This window comes from Anser cygnoides, chromosome 9 (genome assembly GCF_040182565.1).
Source record: "Anser cygnoides isolate HZ-2024a breed goose chromosome 9, Taihu_goose_T2T_genome, whole genome shotgun sequence".
Taxonomy (NCBI): domain Eukaryota; kingdom Metazoa; phylum Chordata; class Aves; order Anseriformes; family Anatidae; genus Anser; species Anser cygnoides.
In genome coordinates, this window is record NC_089881.1 from 3,139,624 (window position 1) to 3,159,036 (window position 19,413).

Below are 19,413 nucleotides of genomic sequence, written 5' to 3' on the forward strand. Positions count from 1 at the left end.
TCCAATGATCTTTCAGGTTACAATGTAGAAAAGATAGATATTAGCCAATAATAGAAGGAAAAAAAAAGTGTTTTTTTTCTTTTTTTTTCTTTTCCATTAATACTGATCAAATAATAGATTCAACAAAGGCTGCAGTGTAAAAATCAACTGTAAGAATAGCAGTATCCTACTCCCATATATTACTTTTCCTTAATAGTGCTCAATTTTTTTTCAAAGGAAATCAGCAGTATTATTCACATTTTACAGATGGAGACACTGAAGCAAAGAGCAGTAAAGTGATTTGCCAGGTGCGCAGCCAGGAATTAGAATGCTAAGCATGTGAGTCCTAGTCTAACATTCATTTATACTGCGATACTACTGCTCAGATTCTAGGTTTTGGAACTAGTGATAAGGGGCTACAGTAAATGTATAATTCCCCCTGTAATGGTGACAGCATTTGTTTTACATGCATTTTCAGTCAGTAAACTGTATACCTTTTAAAGAAGTGTGGCTGGGCCACGTGGAAGCTCCTGAAAGAGGGTGCTCCTGCTCTGCAGCAACTGAATATGCTTAAGGAATAATTGTGCTTGAAACAGAGACCTTTGAATCTTTGAGTGCTTTCTGTGTTGCTAAATGTCCTTCCTTCCTTCTTCCCTCCCTCCCTCCCTCTGAAGTGCACTGTGGGTAGAGGAGGAGACCGAACAGAATTGTGGAGGAGAGATCCATTTGAGGTTACTAAATACATAGAAACTCCATCCTTAGAAATGACAGTTTAGGAAAACCTTTGGCTTGCAAATGGGTGAAGGCTAGCAGAAACATGCTAGCCCTTTTCTTATCCAATTTTCTTGGCATTCCTTCTTATAACTGCTGTTGGAGTCAAAGTATTGGAGTATGTAGACTTTTGGTTTGACTTTGGACAGTTGTTCTTATACCTGTGTGTAAGATTTGTTTCAGAAGTCTGTATTACTTTTCGTATACCTTTAGAAAAAGTTATCTTAGAAGCAAAGGAGACTGACAGAAACAAAGTTTTCATTAGAATAATCTTAACTTTCTTAATAATCTGTAATTTCATCAAATTTTTCCTCTACGATATATGTGTATGGAACTTTTTATATAAATGCCATTCTAACAGACGACTTGGTATATACATTGCTTTATAACTGATACCCTTAAAAATTATTAAAAAACAAAAAACAAAACAAACAAACCCAACAACTCCAAAACATCAGTAAAAGCGTAGTATCCTCAAACAAAACTGAAGAGAAGCTCACAGAATTAATATTTTAATATACTCCATTGCTGAAAGAAGTTTAATGGATAGTCATAAATACTAGCTTTCCTAACATCAAAACCCTCCTATCCCCTTTCAGGACAAAACTACCATATAGAAAATTCTTGAGAGTGTAATTATGACAAGATATTGAAGCCCTGCCGGCTTGGGTCTATATTGATGGGTGGGGGGCTCAGGACTTTTTTTTTTTTGATAGTATGATGCTGTCTTTAAGAAGTATCTGGATTCTTAGCCACTCTTTCAGGAATCACTTTGAAGTTTTGGAGAGTCTGAGTGAAAAAAACACCTGAAAGTTTTACTACCTTTCATTGCTTTGATGTAAAATCACATGGAGTAGAAGTATCTCTGGCTGACCTGACAGACTTTGGTGAAGTTTACTTCCTAGCTTTTACTCCAATGACCTGAGCTTGTAGTCTTCATGTAAAGATTTGATGGTGTGGAGTTTTTGCTTTAAGAGCTTGTTTTCACAGTGCTTACCTCTATTATTCAGAACAGCTCCATATGCTCTGGCATAGGAAATGACCATTACATGTTCAAGGAAATAATATTGATTGAATGATTTACTGTAAGATTTTATGAAGGTGGCATTCATTTTGGTGTCCAGCTTGAGACAAGAAGGCATCTGACTAATATGATTACCCAGGTAATTTATCTGAGAAGCTGTCATTGTTTAAGATAACCTACTATGCTTGCTGAAGTATCTACCGCTTCATGTAATATTGACATTAATAACCTTTGTCAGTAATACAAAGGTTTAGTAATGTTATCTAGAAGATTACTGCGCATCAGAATCTTCTGTTACTGCATCTTCTTGGCAATGTGATTGCTGACTCTACAAAGTAGCTTTAGCTCAGATGAGCAAAGAAACAAACTGTGACAGAATTTGCTGGGTAGATATGTAGACTTCCTTCTGTTAAATTTCAGTGCTACAATAACTGGCAAGCCTTCTTCATGTGATACTGTTTTGGGATGCAGTCTGTCAGCCTTCCCTTGGTGCTCTTCAGGGAGGCACTACTCCTACTCTAAACACTTCTGCTTTTCTCTCCCACTGGTGAGATACGTTAGAAGGAAGCCTTTATTTTCTTTCTGTTCTGTTTTTCTTTCAAGCATCATCCCATATGAGACTCTTGAGGGTAGAGGCAAATACACTTGTGTGGGGTTTAAGCTGTATAACACTAGCTTTCTGGAAGCAGTAGTTTTTTCATGCTGCAGGACAAGGGAACTGCTTTTCTTTTATAATTTTGTTCTGAATGAGGTTTCTGTGCCAGAAATGATCCTGGCTTATTGCTTGGCATCTTGTCTAAAATAAGATAGTAACTGATCCCTCTCTTCTCATTCTATTATGTTGGCTTTTCCTACATCTCTTTTCCTTTTTAATTTTCTGCAGACAACAGTTCAAGATCTTGTAGTCAATATCTAACCTGTTTAAATTCTCTACAGTACTTTTTCCCTTGCATAAATGACAGCTGACAGACATTATATTTCTCAGAAAATAATAGATATTTCTTGTCACCCTTTGAGATTCGGAAAAGAAGAAATCCTGCTTGCTTTATCGTGATGAAAAAGTAGTTATATGTTTAGAAGAGGCAAAACTGGAAGTTATGAAACTTTATTGAATTAAAAGTTAACATGCAATCCCTTGGAAAAAGATTTGAAAGAGTATTTGCAAGAACACTCTTCATAATGCATTCATCATGACTGTTTCTGTGCTACTGAAGAAAGGAAAGGTTGTCTTTCTTAATGACCACATCAATTTTCATGGGAGATCACCCTAGCACAGTCTTGTTTTTCCTGAAGAACTAATTTTCATACTTTCTTTATTAACATGATGTCTTTCCAAATATGCTTAAGCATATGTTTAAATTTTTAAGCCTAGAGCATTTTTTTTTCCTTGTAATTTGGAAATTACTTTCTTGACAATTTTCTTGAAGATAAGTTTATATACATCTCTTTTATTTAGTTCAAGAAGAATGCGTCGGAATGATGTGTTCATTCGTGTATTCTGTTTAATTCCAGACCAATTTGCCCAACTTCACTTTGGCTGCAAGGCTGTGCAGGTTTCTTTCTTGCCCCATTAGGAGTAATAGCTGGAGAATGATATTTGAGACGGAAAGATAAGAGAATAACCAAAGAGAACTTTCAGAGCTAACAGAGCAGGAAAGTGCCACTTCACATTGCACAAGTGTTTGCATGTGTCTATAAGTTTTTTTATTTGTGTAACCCTTGGGAATGTTTTCAAAATGAAGCACTCATTTTGTATGCTGGAGTGGGGTTTTGTGAAAGCTGGGATATCACTGAAGTTACAATGACAATTTGCAGGAAAGAGTTAGTAGACAGTTGGCTCATGAAGGGAATTTTTATTCACAGAATCACAGCATAGGTGAGGTTGGAAGAGAACTCTGAAGACCATCTAGTCCAACTCCCTTGCTCAAACCAGGGTCAACTAGAGCAGGTTGCTCAGAACTGTGTTCAGTCAAGTCTTGAATACCTCCAAGCATGGGGAGTCTTCAAAATTCCTGGTCAAAATGTTCTATGATTGGAAATATTCATTACTATTCAGAAATATTCATCAATATCTTATTAACAGGGTATTGTGAAACTGCTAAGGCTAATGTGTTTGGTCATTACTTTTAAGTTTGAGGACAGTGTGGTGTTTGTTTTGCAGGAAGTAAAAGCTTTCTGCAGTCCTTTAAGCTTGTAGAGTTGAGATACAGAAGAAATGTGAACATTTATCGCTGTAGCAGAATGACTGTGTTTTTGCATTGTTCAGGATTAGCCTACCAGTGGTGATAAGGCTTTGTAAAATTGCAAATGTCGGTCTGGTCAGCTTTCCAAGAAACATGCTATGAAATTTCATTAACAACAAATATCTTCAGAGAACTATTATCAGTAGTGAAAGACTGCGTATATGTATGCTAGCATAGATGTAGTCTTAGAATCTGTATGTTGCTTTTTTTAGCCTCGTCAAGTTAAAGATCAGTACAGCTAATCTACCAAAGTAATAAAAGGACCAATGTAAAAATATTCCCTTGGGATCTCTGTCTGTGTTCCAAGACATGTTGAATTATGTGTATATATGGAGGTTGCTACGTGAGTATCTCCACAATTCACATTATTTAATTTTTTAGAAAAGGTATAATATGGAAGAGCGGAGTCTGTTGATCTCTTCCTGGGTAGTGCAGCTGATTTCCTTTCCAATCTCATCTATGCTAGTACTATGGACTGATAAAGTAATCACCTAGTCCAGTCACTGCTGTCTTTTTAATGTCAGGGAGATGCTGTAGTAATAGATGTTCTTCTGGAGACTTCTCTCTTGCTTTCTCAAACGACGCTCTTCTTTTACTCATGTAAAGACTCAAAAAGTTAATACTATTAAAACTGTTGAAACAGAAATGTAGTTTTTGTATATTATGTTCTTTTTAAAAACAAAACAAAAATACAAAAACATGATTAAGATACAAACTTATGGAATATATATATCTAAAGAGGAATATTATATTTCCTCTCAGAAATTTGGTATTCAAAAAGTCTAAACTCTAAGTAATATATTGAAGAGCATAAGCTCTGTGCTGATGTAGGAGCTTATCTTTGTAAGCAGCTCCTAACCATACCTCAGGCTCTGGCAGGTGCATGAAGATTTTGTTTTCTTTGGTGACTATTTTTAAAATAGCTGCATCATTTGCGTTGTATCTGTAAGTCTGTTCCCCAAGGAGCTTCCTTGCTGGCTTAACGGATCTGTACTACTGGATGCACCAGGGGAGTTTTGGAAGAGTTTGATCTCATTGAAGGCATATGTGGTTTTGTTTTGTTTTGTTTTTTGGTTTTTGAAAATGTATTTTTAAATAACTAAGTGGTCTGTTTGTGTTTTTGACTATAAACATCTCACTTAAAAATTTTGAAGAGTGGTTAGAATAGGAAGTCAGAGTTTATCACATGCTCTTTATTCTACCTTCTCAAAATTATTTAACTCTATTTTCCAGTAAGTTCTGTTTTAGGTCTCCAGTCATTATTTTTTTTTTTTTTTTTTGAATGAGACTCGCCACAGATTGTTTTAATCTTTTTGGTGTCCTTTATTATTGTAATATATTTGTCTTCTTTGCCCTTATTCTTCAGTCTTTCAGTTTTGCAGGCTGTTCTGTTAAGCCAGGTGAGACACACTTAAAAATCTTTATACAAATTTCCCACAGATACAAAAAAAACTCCATGTAATTTATTTGCTAATTCAGGTGTCAAAACCATCATTTTTGTCTCTATAGTATTTGTCTGAAATAGAGTACTGCTGGCACCATTTTTTTTTTGACCTTATGAGTGCTGCTGTTTCTTCTTCTTTTTTTTTTTTTTTTGTCTGATCCAAGTACCATTTTAGTAGTAGAAAAAAGTCAAATTTCAGCTGTTGTAAAATTTTGTCATTTAGCATCCTACTGGTTTAGATAATTATTTTATCAGATTCATAACACATGACATCAGAGCCAATTACAAATGGTGTTTCTTCTTGGAGAAGGACATCAAACATTACAGGTATTCCTAGCAGAGGAGTCAAACCCCTGTATTTTGCTTTTTGTTCTGCTGGTTACCAACGAAATATTTTCTACTTGTGCTTTTTATGCTGAATAATCCTTAATTCTGATTGCTTTGCAAACCATATTTTTTCCCCATTTTCACAGGGTTAACTCAGCTCTCGTTATGAAGCCAATTTTTTCAGTTCTTGCTTTATTATTATTATTGTTGTTATTATTATTATAGTTTCAAAGATAGATCTATCCTTTACTTTACAAACTTCTAATATAGAATAGTAAAGTAAATGAAGAGCTTAAATTACTTTTTTTTCTCCTTGTATTCCAAGGTAAAAGATGCATGAAAATGTGAAACTATATAAATATTCTAATGAGTATATTTTTAGATATAGTATGAGACTGTGTAAGAATAAAGATGTTGATTTCTTTTCTTTTCTTTGTTCCAGTAGGCATTAGATTCTCAAAGAAAATGAAAGTATAAATGTTGGCAAATTTAAGAGGAAGAGTGTTAGCCAAACTCCTTTTTGTTTCATCATGCTTTGAATGTTAGCTCCATAATTTTTACTTCCAGGATTCAGAAATTTTAATGGGTATATTACCCTTTAAAATTATTATTTTTTTAAGGAAAGAATAAAATTGCATCTCATTTTATTTTCATAAAGTATATGTATTCATATTATATGCACAAGAGAATGAAGCAATGAAGAAATAAGTTAAGTAATCTCTATATTTTGGGGAGATGTGAATATTGAGTATTTGTTTTGCCTGAATCAAAATCAGCTAAGCCCCCTAAAAATGGTTACTTGCTTCATATTCTGAACTTCTATTTTTCATGTTTTCACAGGTGTTCCAAGTAACATTTAAAATATGAATTTGAATTTTAAATAGAATTACGAATTAGATTCTGGCTTTTTTGTTAGTGGATGATTAATTCATGGAAGTGTGTCAGGTATCAGTTTTCACTTCACCAATAAGGCTAATGTAAAAAGGTTGCACACACATTCAGGTAACTAAAAAATAGCATGGCAAAATCTGCTTAATAATTTTATGGTGAGATTGACTGATTTTTTTTTTTTTTCAATATAGTGTGTTATTTCATAGCTGATGAAGATACTGGAGAGCTACTTAATAGAAATAGAAAGAGCCAATTATCTTATATAAAATATTACTTATTTGAAATAAAGGTGTAATTGGAAATGGTGATGGTTTTCAAACTGCCTTTATGAAATCACTGTTCCACAAGATGTGGAGGTTTCTGTGATTTTTCAGTGTTGTATGCCATCCTGCGTGGTGTCCTGATCCAGTTCATGCAGTAGCTGATTTCCATGCCTACTAGTTGCTGGAGACTTGGCAAATAAGTCCCTTCGCTCTTAACTGTACTCACCGTTTTTCTCCATCTGAAAGCTCAATTTATTGAAGCAACTCGTACTTGGAAAGAATATTATCAGGTTTTGTCAGAGCAAGTGGGAAAATATTTTTTCCCAAAAGTAACCAGTCTGAAAAAACAAACAAACAAAAAAACAACCCACAAACATTTCAATATAGTAGAAAGACAGTATCAGTATCTGCTGTTATAAATCTTCCAGAATCTCCTATATTAATGATGCAACATTTTTTGGATGTGGTAAATGTTAGAGCTATATTTAATATTTCAAATGACTAGAAGCCCATTCATCTTTTTCTAAGTATGTGATCACTTTTAAAGGAAGATACCTTTAGAAGTCCACAGTTGTGTGCAGGAAGGTTTTGTTAGAAAAAAAAAATTAAAAGGTTACTTAGATTAATTTTCAGATTGTTTGTTTCTAATGTGAATATTTTGGTGAATGATTTTGTCCATCCTGAAAAGATAGTTGCTGTGTTATTGGTGCTTTTTTATTATTTTTAATTTTTTTGGGGGGGTCAGATTTTGTGTTTAGTGTTAAATAAAGCTATTTTTATCTTCAGATAACCCCAGATATGGCTTGTGGAAATGCCAGTTCCAATACCTCTGCTGGAGGCCGGCTTGTCTCCTTTGAAGTTCCACAGAATACATCAATAAAGTAAGAATATTTGTCCTATGTGATGGAATATAAAAATGCTTTTATTTTAATTTACCTCGCTATTTTAGTTTTTTGGATACACAGGTTGGTCAGCTGGTCTAAAGTATATGAAAGAACTTCAGACAGCCTTCAGGCATCTAGCAGTGCCACGAAAGCTCTTTGCTTGATGTAACTTTTCCCACATATTTAATATTTTAGGAGATGCAAGCATGTAAACTGTCTCTGGGCCATCAGAATGTGTTAGGAATTAGGGCAGACATGCTGAAGATGTCAGTTTGGAGAAGGTGTAATGTTTCCTTTCTCCTTCATGCAGTGAACACATTTTTTCTTTAATCCCAAAATGCCTTTCCTTATGGAAAATGATTATCAATAATTATATAAATACACTTATTTATGCATTTTTATTTATATTTCATTTCTGGAATATTGCTTTGGGTGTCATCAATCAGCCATGAAATCTTTGATGTGAATGTCCTACAAATAACATTTTTCAAAAATTTGAATTTCTTTTGTTAATCACTTTTAAAATTCATGCTTTTTTTCAATAAAATGCTTGGTTTGTAACTTTTAATTAACAGAACCTGACTTCATAGAAAGATCTGATTCTGTCAGCTGATATGAAGCATTTCCTATTGAAAATTTTATTTCAAATAAAAATCTGCCAACATAGTTCTCTGGCTCACAGCTTTACTGCAATTTTAGACTTAGATTTTCCCAAAATAGCCTACTTTTCTCATACTGTCATCTTATCTTTCAGAATGCCAGCTTTCAGTTTAAAAAGGCCATGCTTACAGGAAACAACAAACTGCTGCGAGCAGACAAGCTGCAGACAGTTTGGAGCAGTAACTGTAAACGTGGGAGCTGTCCTGTGCTTCCCACGGGACTTTGAATCATTCTCATTCATGAGCATTTAAGCCTAAGTAAGGAAGAGACCTGTGAGTGTGGATGCTCTAGCTGACTAGAATCTGTAAGCAAATGAGATTTATTATTTTTTTTTGATAGGAATAAACTGAAGTTTGTAGATTCTATAACTGTATTTAAGACCCATGGTGGAATGACCCCATTTTAAAAAGGTTTGCAGAGTATACAGGGTTGGTTTTGGTCATTTTTTATACAATGTACTTTCAGTAGTGTTTTATTTTGTCAGTTAATCTGGACAGATTAATGCAGGTTGATATCTATCTTCATTACATTGTATTTCCTTTGTTAAAGACCTAAGTAGGACCTCTGTTCAAAGGCTGCATATGGTAAGGAAAATAATTAGAGATCAGTAATTTTCTTTTCTTCTGACTGTCATGTGTGACTAAAGGTGAAACTAGTTGCTGTCATGTTCCCATTAGCAGATATTGTTACTGAAAATGAGACAGTCATCTCTGATGGGTGTAGTGATGGGGTTTCTTTTTAAAATGGACCCAAAACACTGTCAAAAAATGACTTACATAGCCTAGTTGCAACATTTCCTCAACTCATGACAAATATAATTGGAAGACTTTAAATTTCTTGTTTTGAACTCCAATAATAATAATAATAAAAAAATGAGAGAGACCACCCTGTGTTCTCAGTAGGATTGAAACAATTTCATTATAGGAAAATGTGCAACAGAATTTCATCTCCTGGTATTTGGAGTCTTCTTTTTTGGCAAGAGAGAATTAGCCGTTTTCAGCAGTGCGATGGTGTTGTGATTGAACTTTTGCGGGATTGTTCAAACTCATTTGGGATTTATCAGATGAAATTAGTGCAAATGTTGGGGAGCTTGACAGAAATCTTACAGATTTTTATTTTGTCTTTATGAGGTTAGTGGAAGAAAGTATCCTGAGAGGGAAGCAACACCAACATAGATACAGTGCTCCCTAGTGGAGCCAACAGTATATATGCAGTTGTAGATGCTTATCCAACCTGTCAATATTTAGGAAGGCACCACTGACTCAGCGACCTTGGGAGCATTACACGACTCATTTGATTTGCAAGAATAAATGGTTCTGAACCTTCCATCTGGTATATCAAACAAATGAGTGTTTCTACCAGGATCTATCTCCCTGTATTGAATGAACATTGAATGCTCTTCAGTAGGCAAGAGGGCTGGATGTATTTCAGCTGAAGAAAATGATAGTGTTGTAGTTGTAGAATGGAGGTACTATTCAAAAGCCATAATTTCAGCCAGTGAAAAAGGCTGCTTTACTATTATGTACTCTTTTTATATAAAACACTTACTGGACACTAAGATGGTGTCTTTCAAATATTAGAAATTGAGACTCTGTACGATTAAATATGCTTTTATGTATACTGTTATATAAATCTTACTGCTGAAGCATTTATTTATTTTATGGTCATGATGAAGGCCTTCAGGCCTTTTCCTGGTTCCAAATTTGCTACGTTTAAGTTCTTCTTCTCTGATGATAAGCTTTTGTTTGATGTACTTGCTGATAACACCAATTTCCCTTGCTGTAAATGTTCTTATTGTTTATTTTCTTAGAATAAGGCAAGATGCTACTGCTTCTCTTATCCTGCTGTGGAAGGTGACAACCACTGGGTTTAAGCAGTGTTCGCTTATTGATGGCAGAAGTGTCACTCTCCTCCAGGCACTGGGTGGACTTGTTCTTTCTGAAGAAATGCTTGCATTAGGAAACAACTACTTTATTGGTGAGTAACAAACTGACTTTTAATCACTTCTAAGTGATGGTCAGTAGTTTACCCAACATTTAGAGAAACAAAGAGATAATTCTCCTAATTTAAGTACTGCTGAAAAATCCAGACTTGATAGCATGGGCATGTTTTAGACATTGCTTCATTCAAACCAGACAAAGTACACTAATTCCTTAACAAGTGGCACTATTCAGTTGAAATCTAGATGATGAAAGATATTGTATATGCTCTTTTATAATAAACTCTAAATTTTTTCATAAATGATAAAGCAAAAAAACTCCAACTATTCAAGTTGTACAAGGTGTTCAAGCTTAAGCCTGTACGCAGTAAAAAAATATAACGGGAGGTCTGATCTTCTGACAGCATTTATTTCCACCATTTTTAGTCATCAAGTTTTGCCTTTGTAAATATGAAACTTTAGATATACTGCATGTTTCACTGGGCAATTAAATGTGAACTATCTTTGTAGAAGGGGTAGAATGAAAATAGGCTGATAAGTTATTTTTAAGTCTATGGGAAATAATATTGATTTAAATGCGTCCTTTGTGCTAGACATAATAGACTTAATTAAATTGAGCTTTCTGGGTATATTGTTTGTCGTACCAATGACATGAAACCAAAGACATTGCATAACAGCATTTAATGTAATCTTCTTGAAATGCTGTCTATCTTTAAATGAAGCATAAGCTGCCACAAATTGTTATTCAGCAACTTGTCATGCTAATAAATGTGAAATAAAATGCATTCTGATGCAGAAGTATTGGGCTAAATTCTGTGTGTGTGTCTAATACAGAGAGAAACCCAAATGCAGAAGTAGTGCCATGTTCTCTCATTTATGAGTTGTCACTTAGCACAGACGTTGCTTGAGGGTTGTTAGTGTAATCATTTATTAACCATCAGCAGTGGTTTCTTTAACAATATCTATTTCCTGCAAATAATTTTCTAGTTCCTTATGTTTTCATTATCCTTTACTTCTTTCCAAGATATTTAATTTTAGCTTTTTTTTTTTTTTCCCCTTTTTTTCCTTTTATTCTAGTTTTGATTTTATTTTACCAGCGTTAAAAGTGTCTTCCTCAGGGATAATTTTTTGCTTTAGCTTTGGGGTAGTTAATGTTTAGTAAAAATAAATAAAAGCTTGCCTGACATAGAATAATCTGTAACTTTCCTGCACTCAGAGGGACATGTAGCTAAATGTACATTTTAGTTAATATGCTCCCAGATAGAGGGCCTAAGCTGCTCTGTGAAGGTTCCACTGGGCTATATAGCGTAGGCTATTGATTTAGATGCCTAAAAAGACTATTGTCTTAACTCTGTCATATAGTTTGCCTTGTCCTACTTGCCCTTCTGTAGGTATCCTTCTGTCCTGGGGGTTTTTGCTTTGAATAGTTTACTGTATGCTAGTTAACATGAGCTGAAAACACACCTTTTCCTTAATGAATATAAAATCAAGTTTAGTTCATAAGCAAGACCGTTAGTACAATTTATCTGGTGCAGTACAAGTTTTCTGAGGCATCTTATTTTACTTTCACTTACTTTCTGGTATTTCTTTGGTCTCAATTTCCTGGTACTGAAATTCTTTGCAGATTTTTTTCCAGTCATTGTAGTGTAATTTGATTTATGTAAAGAACATGAATCATAAATGCGTATGCAGGAACAGCAGGGAGACTCCAATAATACAGTGATACATTCATGAATGGGAGCATCTGAGTGCTTAGTGAAGATAAGTGCAGATACAGTACATTTGAATTTTTATAAATCTTACTTAAATTTATTTTATCAAATGGATAGATTACCCATAGTGCTTTTGATAGAAAATGAATATGAAATATTTTGTCTGCATATCTTTTAGTTCCGAGAAGTCGTGCCTCTATTCTATGAGATAATCAAGTAGTGAGATAACTCATCAGTTTTCTGGACTAGGTTATTTTATGTGGCCTTAGTTTAGTTATAGGTCTTCCAGAATTAACTTGTTTTAATAAAACACTTGAACAGAAATAGAGTGAAATGCTAAAGCGATAAGGAAACTGAAATATTCATTTGTTAGTTTAAAAGTGTTCGTGACCTATCACCATTTATTGTAAGAAAGAGAAAACAAAGCATTCTATAGATTTTCTTCTTATTCATATACAAATATTCTGCTTGCTTTCCATCACTAATTCTCATCCAATAAATTGTATGTCTTGGGTGTATAGCTTACAAGCAAACTTAGTCAATTGGTGTAAAAAATGCTGAATTTTATCTGAACTCCGCTGAAATCCATAATTCAGGTAAGGTTTACATAATTAATCTAAGTTAAAATGGATGCTTTTATAAAACAAACAAATGCAGAACAACAGTAATCTAGCATGTGTTTTTATTGATGACTCTTAAGACAGAACAATTGCAAGGTCATGAGGTGCTGTGGGATGCTGTAAGGAGAGCAATGCTTTACTCCTGGGACCATGCCAACCAATATATTTACCTTATATACTTAAAAAAAAAATAATAATTTTCCTTCCCTTTTCAAAGGATTTTTAAAGGGATTCTTCTCTTATTTGGCAAATTCTGTACAATGCAACTGTGTTTGACCTTTAAAAAATTCTTCTTAGGACCGTAAAAGAAAAAAAGAGGAAGATCTGAGAGAGTAATGCAACTTTTTTTGTCTTTTGATCTACAATTTATCTGAGTCACTTCTGAGTGTGTTGCCTCCAAGTTTGTTACACAGCATGGTAACTTTAATTACCTCCTACAAATCTTTCTGAATAAGATGGTTATGTCAAAGATTGTGGGAAATATTGTGGGAAATATTAAGTGGTTTGTGTGTTACCTTGTGGCAACTAATTAAAAAAATCAACATTAATTTAAAGAAGCTTTGACAAGATTGAAAAGAATGAGAAGCTGCAAATAATGTACGGATTTGTTGATTGTGTGATCTAGGACACAATCCTTACAGACTGGAAATAATCCTGTCTCTGAGACACAGAAATAGAGAACTTGATCATAGCATTGCTTATCCTGGAGACACTCGAAATCTCTGTACTGTGAGGTGGAAGGGCTTGAGGGAAGGAAAAGAGTTTAAGCACAATTAAACCAAAAACTTTGGCCTGTTTTCCATGATGTGATTTATAAAATGGCTGCTGCAGCTGAACAGACTTTGGCAGGGCGAGAGGACCTATGATGCCAAGAGTATGCAGTATGATTATGTTGTTAAATTACAACACTTGTCCCCATTAATATGAGCCCCAGCAGATGGGAAAAGATACGGAGCTGAATGAAGCCCACGCTTTCTCACTCTGCCTGCTTTGCGTAGAGTACTTATTAATGCATTTCTGGCCACAAATTGGGCAGTCTTCTAAAATAATGTATTAAGTTTTATTAGAAAGTTTACTTATCAGCCAGTGGAAAAAAAAAAAGCCCAATGTGGTTCAGGTTGTGAAGTGAAAAAGACCCTGAGAATACTGATTCACTCAGTAGGTTATGTGGGTTAGGTGGAGGATGAAGCATAGAGTATATCCCAAGGTGCCAATGGCATTTAAAACCACACTACTGCTAGACAAAAGTAATCTGTAGTAAAGGCCAGGTGAACTATCAATCTCTACCCAGCTGTTTGCAAGAAAAATGCTTCATTTAATGCCATGAAAATTTAAAAAGTTTTGTCCCCAAATTCAGGACTTAAAAAAAAAAAAAAAAAGTGTGTTATTGAAGGCATTTTGTATTCTCTGAATAGCACCCAAAATAACTATTGTGTAAAGTGGAATGCTAGGGTGGATATCAAGATTTGGAAAAGAGATAGCTGGGAAGTGAATGAGAAGGTAGAATTCATTTTTAAGTAAGAGATGGTGACAAAGGGATCAAAATTTAAACATATTAACTCATGGAAAGTCTGCCTTTTACATCAGTGAAGTTACAGCTTCACACTATTTGTCCCAATATTCTTTGAAGTTAATGAGTTATTATTTGTAAGCTATTTGTCATGTTTATAAAATGTATCATCCATATTTCTTTTAATTCAGAATCTTTGTATCAACATTTGTACTAGAATATATGAAAATGACTAATCGCAAAACCTAGTCTTGTTACAGTCGCATACTTATTCTTTATTGCAATGTATCACAAAAAATGAAAATCAGATCAAAAGCATTTTATAACTCTGAAAAAATGAGATAAGAGTGCCCTGATGCAGTGTCAGTCTGTGCATGAGTCTTTCAGACTGAAGTTATCCTGAATATTATTAGGTTACAGCCAGGGTTCTCCATAGTTGAAAGTGCTGCTTGCTATATGTTTGATGGGGGTCTAATACACCTAAAATTATGCACTTCTCTCTTTCAGGGAATAATATACTGCATCTGGGAATAAGTACAGGAACATGTATATCTTTTTCTATTCAAGTTTGTTGCAAGTGCGTAAGATTTACTAAGTTGATTAAATAATATCTCTCTTGAGAAAATAATGCATTAACGATTTCCTTTCAAAAATATAAAAAAGCCTTGTTAATGGATGATGAAGGATATTTAGTTGCTTTTATAGCAACTCTATTGTAATATTCTATAATTTGTTGCATGCATCTTATTTATCCAAATGTGCAATCACCCTCTAATTGAAAACTAGAACTTTTATTTTGGAAATACGGTCTGCTATCCAAATGGTTGAAAAGCAAAACCGACTCCCCAAAAGCTTTAAACTCTTTATTCTTTTAAGGCTGAGATATTTAGAAGTTTTATAGACACTGTATACCATCTATTACACATCTTAGTCTGTTAATTTACTCTGGCAATAAATTCACATAATTGTTCACTACATGAACAACTCTGTCCTTCATGACTAAAGATACTTCAAGTCTCACATCCACAGGTGTCAGCTGTCATTTTGCATTTTCGAATTTATCTTGTAGTCCAGTACAGGTAAACCTGTATTGGTATATATTTAGCAAATGTATGATTTGCTATTGAGTTTTGCATTAGGAAATGATATTTAATGCTAGTTATACGATACTTAACAGTCCTATTCTACTAATAATCAAAACCATCATTGCTAATATTTTTTGGTGAATTTGGGTATTAAAATTACATATGTGATAATCACTTAAGTTTTAAGAAGTATTTATTTTGAGGTTTTGGGCATAAGGTAGAACAGGGAGTTGGCAGTGCTGACTGTGCAGCAACAGTGTCCTTCCTTTCTCCCTCCCCAAACCAAAAAAAAGCAATTATTATTTCACTAGTAAAATATTTTCTATGCTTTCAGGTCTTCAGTATGCTTATTATGATATTAACAGTGTTGACAAAATGTGCTCCTCATCAGGTTCTATGATAAAATGTTGAAAAGACTGCTTTTCTGCCTTGATGTGCCTACTGCTGAAGATACAGTGATGGGACGTTTCAAAAAAATAGCAAAGCAATGACAGATTGGTGGGTGTTAGTGTTTAGCCTCTATTTCCCCGTAATTAATACACTAGAAGAGTTTGTATATCTATATCTATCTATAATTGTTTAAAGAGAGAAGAAAAAGCATGTAAATAGCTTGAAATTATTTGCTTTGCAATTTTTGCTCTATGTAGCATTTCCATGGTGCAGCATAAAAGCAGCATTCATGTCATATTGCTACATTAGCTTTTAGTTTGTCTGTTTATAAAATGAGGAAGAAATTAATAAGCAAAATTGCTATTTGTCTGTTAAGACATTGCAGATAATAAGGCAGAAAGTTTAACATGTAATATGCATGAAAACAACGTATTTTTATATGAACAGCAAATAGATTCTCCAGCAAAATCTTTAAATTATAATGTTTATTTTAAACTGCTATTTTCACTGCAGCAAAGAAATCTGATGTAGACCTGATGTAGATCTGTAATCTGTTTTCCTGCAAGATGCCAAGTCTTTTTGATAATACAATTTAACTAGTTTAAACTGTAACTACAAAGTGTTTGAAAAGTGGTCACTGCACAAACTCACTTGAAAGTGGATGCTATAGCATCTTTATGGTGTGATGAAAGCCACTGATGATTTTCAAATGCTGGCATCAATAAGGCAGCTTGCTTGAATCACTTTTTAAAGCCTTTCTTAGAAAGGAAAATTAATGCTTGGATCCTCAACAGAAGTGATCTGGTGCATTTGTAGAAGAGTGGGATCCATATGTATATATGTACAGAGATGTTTTGCTATCTGAAATGCTGTCCTGCCTCTCTATTAGTGGTGGTCACCACTAATACAGACTGCAGGGATATGAATAGCCAAAATGAAAGTTAATGTACAAAATACTTTATTAAAATAAAGATTCTAGAGAGATATTTTGAAAAAAAAAGTCTTTTTTTTTTTTTCTGGTCTTTTTATCTGTTTTTATAGAGATTCAGATTAGGATGCAAATTTTACCTCTGTCTTTTAGATGGTAAGTTTTGTGTAGTATATGTTTAAAACGTGGGTTTTTTCCACCAAAAGAGAACAATTTGCTGCATGTTGAAATCGTATTTGCTTAAGCAAAATTGAAATAGGACAAATTTATTTTGTAATAGGAACGTGTGAAATGAATTCACTGAAAACTACGTAGTGAAGTTACTGAGCTTCTTTGACTGGTTAGTTACTTTAGTGCAAGTCAGCATTACTAGTGGGGAAATTTGAAAACAACTACTGCAGTTATTGGGATTTTCATTTTCATGTGTGCAATTTGCCTATAATGGCCCTATTGAGTATTGTCCTTAGCTGTGAACATTTCCCTGGGGTTCTGGGCATAAGAGCTAACCTCACGGAAAATGGCCTTTTGATAAACAATAGCAGCAGCAGCAGTGTGAGCAGCATAAACAGTTCAATGAAATGTTGATTTCAATGACTTTTTCAAAGGATGGCCTTATACCTTATATGGTAAGAAGTTAAGCATCTAGCTAAAAAAAAAAAATCCGAAAAATGCTGTTATGCTATACAAGAAAGGCTATTTTAAAAAGTATATCAAAAATCAATATCCTGTCCTGCCCTTCATGATTGAGTTATATGCGCCTTGTCTAAACATACGCAGATGTAAACATATGGCTATTCACTTTTTTTTGGTAGATCGTTTTAAGCTAACATGTAAATAACTTTTACTCTTTAGTCTTCTTTAATTAATTAGTAAATTTTTTAGTATTAATTTTTATCCACTGATGCTTTTACCAGATAATGGTGGGAAATATTTCTTCTAGTCTATATCTGGAGGTTTATATGCTCAAATTGGTAATGCTTGGCAAAATACCTTCAGTTTTCTTGTTGTTGTTGAAGATTTCTCTTTATTCAAATACAACTCCTATGACCAATTCACAGATATTTACATTCAGTTGATCATGTGGTTGTTTGCATTGTGAGATCTTGGACAGATTGCTTACCATGATCTATAAAATGAGGATACTAATGCATAATGTAAAAGAAAATGTGAGACATATTTTAATAAAATGTGTAAAGTGCTTTGAGATCTTCAGCTGGTAGTGTAACAGTAAGTGCAGTGTATTTAAATATAGGGTAGCTACTCTACTGTTTTTAAGTTGAGACAGTTGCTATAGATAAATCCTAGCTGACTGTGCCACCCATGCAATCCACTGCAGCTCCTCTTTTTGCAGTCCTAGCTATGTCATTTGTATTCCATCACACTTACTGCTTTTGTTAAGTGTGATATCAGAAATTCTGGTGGTCTACATTTGTGCCCAAAATAGTTAGCTGCCAGCTTGGCAGCACTGTGGAGATACTGATAAATAAGCACATAATGGGGAAACTGTGATACAGGAAATCTATCAGTAGATTAGTCTTGTCACCCTTCCCTGTACTTTCACCATTATCTTGGATAGTAAGCACAGTCCTTGAAGCCATGATAGGTCACACTCTAAGCTAGTGCCACATCTCTTTAATAAGCTGTATGCAGGTGGTTTTGTAAGTGTAAGCATACTCTTGCTAACTGACTATTTCATAATCCCATCATGGGTTTTGGTCCAGCCAAGTTATTGGTTATTAATTGTTTAGGAATAATGAAATTTTGAAATTGCTGTTTGTTATAGAGGAGATGCAGCAGATCATGTGTTTGAGAATTTTTGTATGCAACTTGTATCCAACTAATTTGCTGAGTTCATACATATATTTTAACTCTCAGTCATGAAAGTCAAGCTGTGTGCTGTTTCTTCCCAAAGTTTTGCTAACAATTTTCTGACACCCAATTTTTGCTTTCTGTTACATCCGCGTATGCCTGCCATTGTCAATCTGGTTCTTATGGCATTGCAGAAATGTTACTGAGAATATCACTTGACCAACACAATGCTTATCTTTATTATTGTAACGGTGATTGCGAACAAAGTGTATGTTTGTTTTTTCGGAGTCCAGGATGACTTTTCAATGCTGGTAGTGAAAGAAGAAAGTATACCTATTTTTAAACAGAATGTGACTATGATATCAGTTGGGGTGAGGGGAAAGCAATGAGAAGTTTCGTAGTCCCTTGTCAGTGAAGAAAATACTCTTTAAATGGCTGTGTTTCATGTGATGTTTTGAAAAATAAAGTATTTGAAACAGTTCTTGAACTGATTCTCACTGAAGCCTATTTATCACAATGGGAATCAGATACAATACTTTTAAAAGCAGTATCTGACCAAGGCTTTAGTGACAAAACACAGTAAGCATGCTGGTTTGTATTGAAGTTGGGATATTTGATTAGTTGTATCACTTATAAATAGCACTGTTTGTGGGCAAAATAGCAGTTCTGTTATTGCAGCTGTGTTTTTGAATCCCCAGATGCTGTGTTGCCTAGTAGTATCATTAGAGAATGATTTCAGATGTTCTGTACAATCATCCTATGGCACTGATATCTCAGAAGTACTGCATCAAAGATTGTGAATGTCATTGTCTACCTGTTTCTCACTTCTACTTAATATTTTGGAGTGGGCAAGTGCAGAGGAAAAAAAAAAAAGGACAGATAGAAACTGATAGATGTTCCACTGCTGTCTTATTTCCTTAGGAAACCAGACTAA

General features: G+C 34.2%; 1 protein-coding gene across 1 annotated transcript in view; it reads left to right on the top strand.

The window, feature by feature from the left end:
• The window catches only part of DNER (delta/notch like EGF repeat containing), a 120,639-nt gene that overhangs the window by 48,630 nt on the left and 52,596 nt on the right, over positions 1-19,413 (top strand). The window contains exons 3-4 of the mRNA XM_048063044.2: positions 7,729-7,823; positions 10,297-10,463. Of these exons, the coding sequence (XP_047919001.2) occupies positions 7,729-7,823; positions 10,297-10,463 (262 nt within the window). The remainder of the gene's footprint in view (positions 1-7,728; positions 7,824-10,296; positions 10,464-19,413) is intronic.